General features: G+C 29.5%; 1 protein-coding gene across 1 annotated transcript; it reads right to left on the reverse strand.

Annotated features, from left to right (window-relative positions):
• Positions 1–2,564: 2,564 nt before the first annotated feature.
• LOC112694057 (UDP-glucuronosyltransferase 2B19-like) lies at positions 2,565–7,038 on the reverse strand. The gene is made up of 4 exons (XM_025569399.1): positions 6,211–7,038; positions 3,268–3,487; positions 2,970–3,189; positions 2,565–2,909 (listed from the first exon to the last, which is right to left on the reverse strand). Exons 1-4 carry the CDS (start codon positions 7,021–7,023, stop codon positions 2,636–2,638), a joined length of 1,527 nt encoding a protein of 508 aa, XP_025425184.1. The 5' UTR covers positions 7,024–7,038; the 3' UTR covers positions 2,565–2,635.
• Positions 7,039–7,937: the final 899 nt, after the last annotated feature.

The raw sequence follows: 7,937 nt of genomic DNA on the forward strand, positions 1-7,937 counted from the left end.
AAAGCCCACCATAAGTTTCATTTTTTATCATATCAGCATAATATTCATTGGCCGTTGAGTAATTATCATCATTTCTATTGTGGGACATAAATGAAAACTTGGTCTAGTCATTCACCACATGTCCAACAATTAGTGATCGCACCTCCATCGCATTGTCTTGTGTTCCGTGTATTAAAAAAGAAAGAGCTCGGAATAAACAGGCACCATCGCCAACAATGGGGACAACAGTATGTTGTTCAAGTTCTCCATTAACTAAAAGACTTTCTTTAGCCATTTCTTAGGTAATTAAATTAAACAACGTTCAATTAATCCTCCTAACAACAAAAACCGAACACGGAAAAATCTAAAAAACTAATCCGGCAGTAAGCTGTTTTATATTACTGGTCCTTTATCGAACGCTGGGCTATCGCTACGACAACGACAACGACAACGCGGCCAAGTATATATAATTTACAGCACGTGGGCATAAATTTTATATAAGCAAACGTTTTCGTCACGTGCAGCTATAAATATAATATGTAGGATAATCACAATAAACGACAACGGTGCTACCGCAGCTCTATCCGCCGACAACGCGTTAACGCCGACTTAGGACCTTTAGGTTAGGTTAGTTAGGTTTAATAATACAAATTACATGTAAAAATTTTCTTTTACCGATTTCAACCCTTTAAATTCAAAATTTCGAAAAATCCTTTCTTAGCGCACGTCTACATCATAATAGCTATCTGTATGCCAAATTTCAGCCAGATCCGTCCAATGGTTTGAGCTGTGCGTTGATAGCAGTCAATCAGCTTACTGTTTTATATATACAGATATAATATAAATATTACATAATATATATATATATATATATATATCAGTAACATATACAAAAAATATTTTCGGGAGAGGCTACTATGGACAGAGTTAAATTACCATTGCTATCTAAGTATTACTAACAAGACACAGTAGGTATTTATCAACATTTCATTTGCAGAATGTCCCAAAACGATTTGAAGTTGACCGAAAATTCTAAATAAGCATAAAGCACTATTAAAATATAACAAACGTTTAAAATAATTTTTAAGTTGTTTAAAACATTTCGGGGTAGGGGCTGTAGCCTACTAGATACCCCCCTATATACGCCACTGATATATACACTCGTATATTAATTTATTAAGTAGTTTCAGAATTGTTCTAGAAACCCAAGGCCTCAGTGGCGGACCCAGGGGGAGGGCTTGGAAGATTAACTGATCCACAGTTTTTTTTCTAATTATTATTTCACCACGATATAGTTTTTGATATAATTTCATCAAAGTACCAAACAATTTTTATTTTAAAATAAATATGTAATATTTCAATTTTGGGTATAATAATTTGAAAATATTTTACACAGGCTTCATCCAACGTAGTGTGTCTATGAAAACTTATAAATTTATACATATTTATCACAAAATATCAAAGGTGGGCATTAATTAGTTAAAAAGTTAGAGTAATGTTAAAATTTTCATTTTTTATTAACTTTTTAACTTAACTAGTATAATTGGCAGTTAAAATAACTTAGCTTTTCACAGTTGATTTAAAAATGATCTATGAAGTTAAAAATATTTGAAATTTTTCGTTTATACGTAAATATTAATATAAAAATTAAATATTCAAGTTAAGTAAAATGGTAGCATACACATCAGTACATGTACATCAGATGTCATATTAGATTTTGGAGGTTGGGAGCCCACCTTTGGGTATTGTATTCTGACCGTGGAAATGTTAATAAAAAATGTTAACTATAAAGATAAATAAATGCGGTAGTGAGTGGCTCTTTGATGTACAATTATGTAAAATTATATATTTCAAACACTTTGGTGCCATTGCTATATATTATGATAAAAAATGCAGTAAAATTGTTTGTTGTAATTTAGGAAATTAGATATTTCTAAATAACGCAATCACTTTTTATGTCATCTATATATTAAAAAGTAAATTACATTTTTTTAAAATAAGTTAGGTTACTATTTTTTCCTTTATAATTTTTAACTTATCGATCTTGTGTTCTCTTAACTTAACTTAACTCGAGTTAATTAACTTCATTAACTTGCCCACCTTTGATTATAACTATTATTATACTATGACTTGAGACAACACATAGGAGATCCAGTCTTATTAGTAAGTTATTTAAACAATATATATTAATACATCATATACTTCAGACAATTTAATAACTAATTTCATGGCATTTTTATAAAACAGTCTAAATAGTATTGAAAAACTTAATTTATATGAAAAAATTTAAAAAATAATTAAAACTATTTTAAAAATGAGTAAAGTCAACAATATTGCAATATAATTGACAAAGTTTCGTAAATTGAGAAATATTGTATTTTTTTTTTTTTGCAAAATTTTCATTCATACTTACACAAAATGCATTTAAAATTTACTTAGCAATAAATTAGAATAGTAGAAGTAAAGTTGCAAATGCAACAATATCTGTACACTAGTTATGATACAGGAATTTGAATGTACATTATAATTGGACATACTCTTATATATCTTTTAAGGTATGTTTGAATAAAAAATATCACAATAAATTACCAAACACATTGCAAGTATAATTTTATTATATATGAATATAGAAAATGGGTTGCAATATTTATTCAGATTAAGTTTTAATTTGCTTAAAATTAATAAATATATAATACCCTAGTTTTAGAACTTTATATATAACAAAAAATACGATGAAAACAAATATTAATATTGATGAAATTACATCCACCAGGTAGTATTGATACCAAGTTAATGCATATGCATTCGATTTCAAATGTGGGGCTCCTTTGTGACGAATAACATACTCAGTCCAATAAACAACAGACTGCTCTGGTGACATCGATCGATCTTTAAAGATTTCTGAAGATGATTTAGCATTTTTCGTGTACCTAAAAGAATAAAGACATAAGTTAAAATTTGTTCATTATATATTATCACTTTTAGTATACTTTTCGTTATTAAGAAGATCAAGAACATTTTTCAAAAACGATTCTTTAGTTACGGAAAACAGGTCCATTGATATCGCCATTCCATTGTTTACTAAAGTGTCTATATTTCTTGGCTGATCTCCGAATAAAGGAAATCCAAGGATTGGGACTCCGGCGTCAATAGTTTCGTACAACCCAGATATGCCTCCATGACTAATAAATAATTTCACGTTTGGATGAACTGTAAAAATTAATTGATGGTATATTTACTTTTAAATATTGGTATATATAATAAAATATAAATATTTTTTCTATGTACGTAGTATATCACGTTGGGGTAGCCACTTTTTTGTCATTATGTTTTTGGGTTTATCTTGCAATTCTTCTTCATATTTCATCAATATTCTTTGAGGAAGTTCTGCTAAAGCTTCAAAAAATGCTTTTTTAATGTGTTCAGGTAGCGATGACGTTTTAACAGTAGAACCAAATGAAAAATAAATTACTCCAATCGGTGATTGTTCAATGAATTCCAAAATATCCTAACAATATGGAATAATTTGTTATCATCGCTTCATATACCGAAAAAAGCAGATTTTTAGGTTCTTAAATATTTAAAATTTGATGCTAATATGATCTAAAATAAACCCCAAAATATTTTTTTAATATTTTTTGATCATGTAAAATATGTTAAAATTTGTTTTCACTTATTAATTCATATTTGATTATACAAATTACAATAAAAAATATAATTTAATATTTGATCATGATGACAAAAAAATTTACAATATGTAAATTCAACATTAATATTTTACCTCATGTTATAAATTCAATATACATAAAAACTTAAATGTCAATCATAATTCTTCAAATATGCATTTAAATGTGTAATTTAATTATTAAATTTAAATCATTAATTAATAACTATTTTAACTCAAATATATTATTAATATACAATTAATATTTGTTTAATAAAAAAAATTTAAAAAGTTATAAAATCATATTTCTTAAAATTAAACAAAAAGAAACAATAAATTATAAATTGCAGTAGTACACTATTTTTTGGTTGATTATAAAAAAAATTTAATTTTAGTGTATAATTTAGTATATATTTAATACATTTTATATTTTATGATCTGACTTTGTTACAATGTTTTTCAATAGTACTCATAGACATAATAATAACATAATGTTTTGTCTATGATTTACCCACAAGAAACTGAATGATTTTTTATATAAACTATTATTTATTTTTCTACAATGAGAAAATCTGAGAAATTTTATGTTAATTTGAAATTTTTATGAACAATAATACAATGTTTTCTAAAATATGAAAAACGGCCTTAATATTCACTTATATCTTAATTATACATCAATATGCAAAATAATTTAATAATCTAACTCTCTATTAGATAATTCATCCACATTTTTCATTCTCATTGTCCTACATAAAGAAAATAAATATATGTAATATCTAAAAATGATATATCTAGTTATAAATCACTTTGAATTTTACTTATATTTTAAAGGACAAATAATTATAAAGTATGAATTATCTTATTATTAAAAACCATGTTTTCTAATATACGAGACCAAAAAGTTTCAATCATTATGATTTTCAGTTTTCTTACTTTGTTTTTTTATCAGTGTTGTACAATGATAAGTTATCATTGATAACCAATAAATCATCTAGATAAGATGACGGTTAATTGATTATTAATATATCTAGATTAGATAAATAGATGACACTTAAAATATGTATCTAGATAATATAAAAAAGATAACCACTTTTATATAGATTAAAAAACAGATAGTAAAAATGTAATGTTGTATGCAACTAATAGATACTCAGTTATCATTCTTAGTATTTTAATCTTACTCTAGTGGGTTCTTTATTCCCCATAATTTAATGTGTATAAAACGTATTATCAATAAGAACACAATTAAATAAATGTCTAAGGGGCCACATATGTGTAGAAGTCAACGGGTAAACTATTTATAGATGAAAATGTTTTTCCCCAAATAACAAAGATAACCATCGACGACGAATTTTAGGGACGGATTGAGAATCGGATGTGTGACGGGATGGTCTTAATTGCCGACAAACTCCAAGAGAAGAAAAAGAGAAAAAGAAGACACATTTTATAGTGTCAACATTCGTACTCAGCGTAAGTCATAGTTGTTATCTTAAATATATAATGCCGTAATATTATTATTATTAATTATCTACATTTGAGACCGACCATTTCGAACAAAAAATTACATTGCGGACGAACCGCGTGCCTGACGCTATAGGGCGATACAATACCTGACCCATAAAAGACGAATCATGCTTCTTCTGGGTGTGATGTCTTCTATCAATATTAAAAAATCGATATTAAATCAGTTACATCATTGTTTTTGTATGACATCCAATCAATAGAAAATATCATATCAATTATTTACGTAGAAAAAATGATTTGCTTCACGTGAATTGCACGAGTAGTTTATTTCATAGCGTCTATTGGCTCTTATTTATAATGGATGGATAATTATTTCGAAAAAAGCATTTTCCGGAAAATAGTAATATACTATATATATATTATTTATTATTTACATTTATTATTAGTGGTATACGTTGCATTGGACTCGATACGTTTTTATTCATAGCTTGATGCGTACTAAGTAATTCTAAACAATTTGCTTATTGTATTTTATTATTAAAAAGTCTCTGATCTAAAAGCGTGGTTTAAAATAATTTTGTGTCGAAAATATTTAAATTATTGACGGAATAATAATTTATCTAGATAAGATAAAAAGATAGCCACATTTTATGTAGATCATTTTCAAAGATATTTTTAAAGATAACTCATGTTTATTGTTTATTACAATAAGTACTCTAAATTTTATAAAATCAAGCGAAACCCTTGAAATTGTCCCACAGAACCCATAGGCTAAGCGGAACACACTTTGGAAATCATTGATATAGAAAAGAGCTACGCTCCTGTATTCAGCTTTTTATCTTTCTCGACTTAGAGAGCTATATATATTGCATCTTTCTCGACTTGCAATATATCTTTATATAGTTGACAACCCATATTAAATGGATTTCACTTATTGCTTTAAAATGAAGAAACAATATCGCATTTAAACAAAATTTTAGTGGTGGGAAAATGTTTACATTCCTCGAAACATTTTTCAATGATTTATTTATAATTTTTTTTCAAATGTACGTCAAGAGTTACTTAATATATTATCTGTATACAATATTGTTCACATTTCTTACTTTAGGTAAGCTCTTAGCCACAGTCAGATGTATGCCACCCACGTTGACGACACTCGCAACCCCCGGACTCGGTGCAGTCATCACGGGATGGCCATTAACGAACACCAGAGACGGTTTGTAGAGTGGGACCAAATCGTACGGCCTGGGATTGGTGCATTTCACCCGGGACGCCGTGAACTCGGTGCTGACCAGTCCATAGACAATAAGGGCGGCATTAGCCAACCGCTGAACGAACGTAGTTGGCATGCCGTAGGCGGACATCACGTGGGAGTCGATTACGGGGTTCGGAAAATGGCCAGTGTTATAGCGTTCCATCAAGCTCGTTATGGACAGCGGTATCGCGTAGATCATTGGTACGTCTAACAAAGTAGCCAAGTACGATACACATTCTGACATTATTGGTTCGATAATGACCAGGTCGAAGTGAGAATTGCCATTTTGCCGCATCACTTCGATCATTCGATTGTTGGCGTACATTATATCGCACTTTTTCTTACTCAACGAGGCTATGAAATCGATTGTTCTGATCGGATCGCTCCAATTCACGATCACGCCCTTCAAGTCCTTGTCCTGGAAGCGACTCATATCGCCGGAAATGTCCACTTCGGTGTAGTTCTCCCGGTCGCCGTCAGGGAACGGCGTGAACGCGGTGACGGTGTGGCCGCTGTCCACCAGTGGCCGGAGTACTCCGCTCATGAAGTTCCAGTGGCTCTTACCACTCATTGTCTCAACGGCCAGTATGCGAGCACCGTTCGCGGGCAGCGTCGCGAGATTGGCATACGTGAGTAGCATTATCGTGACGCGAAACCACATTTTACCGCGTAACGAAGCAGCCGCGCAACAATATTGTTACTGGAAGTGTTAAATACGTGGCCGTACGTCTATTACTGCTCATGCAACACAGCTGCTGTTTCAGCGAAATTGTATGGCTACAACATAATTGCAACACCTTAGGCATACCTATTTGGAGTGGTGAAACATACACTTTAAATTTAACCTCTCTCATTCCTAATCACAATATGTTCAAGCGTGACAGCAATGCGTGTTTATTGCTTTTTTATTATTTCGAAATACTGACGAAAAGTTATTCCTAAATATTATTGGCCTATTGATATTTGAGGCAATCGAATATTGGTTTTCATCGTTACTCGAAAAATAATCAACTTATGGACATGACATTTTCACTAGAAAGACATTTTTACTACCATCACCATGTACACAACTGATAATTATAGATAGTATATTTTTCAAAGTGTTTAACTAGGTATTTATTGAAAATTGTAATTGTAATTTTATAATTTTATCAAATATCTTTTCATACCCATTAATGGAACAAAATGAACTTAATTTAAAAAAAAATATTGAAGAACCTTTTAATTTTTAAATTTTAATCAAACCGTAGATAATCATCTTTATTTTGATAATTAAAATGTAACTAAATTTTTAACTATAACGCTTTTAAATTTAAAAATTGGATGTAATATTTTTTATAATAATATTTTTTACTTTTCTACCCTGAATAATTATTTCGAGAGCAATGGTACATTGATTTCACGTTTAAAAGACCAAGAGAGCAACTCTACTGTATTTCATCCAATCGTACAGTCTCATATGACTTAGGATGTTCTACAGTTTTTAAAATAATGTTATGTGATTTGCATCAGTTCAGATGATTAAAATTATTATATATATTTATATATAAACTATAATATTAAGGTAATACGAAA

Source organism: Sipha flava, unplaced genomic scaffold (assembly GCF_003268045.1).
Source record: "Sipha flava isolate LNK unplaced genomic scaffold, YSA_version1 122_pilon_pilon, whole genome shotgun sequence".
NCBI classification, from domain to species: domain Eukaryota; kingdom Metazoa; phylum Arthropoda; class Insecta; order Hemiptera; family Aphididae; genus Sipha; species Sipha flava.

What these genes read in the sequence shown, in the direction of transcription:
- LOC112694057 (XM_025569399.1), bottom strand. Translation starts at nt 7,023, where the DNA reads ATGTGGTTTCGCGTCACGATAATGCTACTCACGTATGCCAATCTCGCG. An exon ending in TGGCTAAGAGCTTACCTAAA is followed by an intron (nt 3,488 to 6,210) that starts GTAAGAAATGTG and finishes CCATATTGTTAG; the next exon opens with GATATTTTGGAATTCATTGA. An exon ending in ACCCCAACGTGATATACTAC is followed by an intron (nt 3,190 to 3,267) that starts GTACATAGAAAA and finishes TAATTTTTACAG; the next exon opens with TTCATCCAAACGTGAAATTA.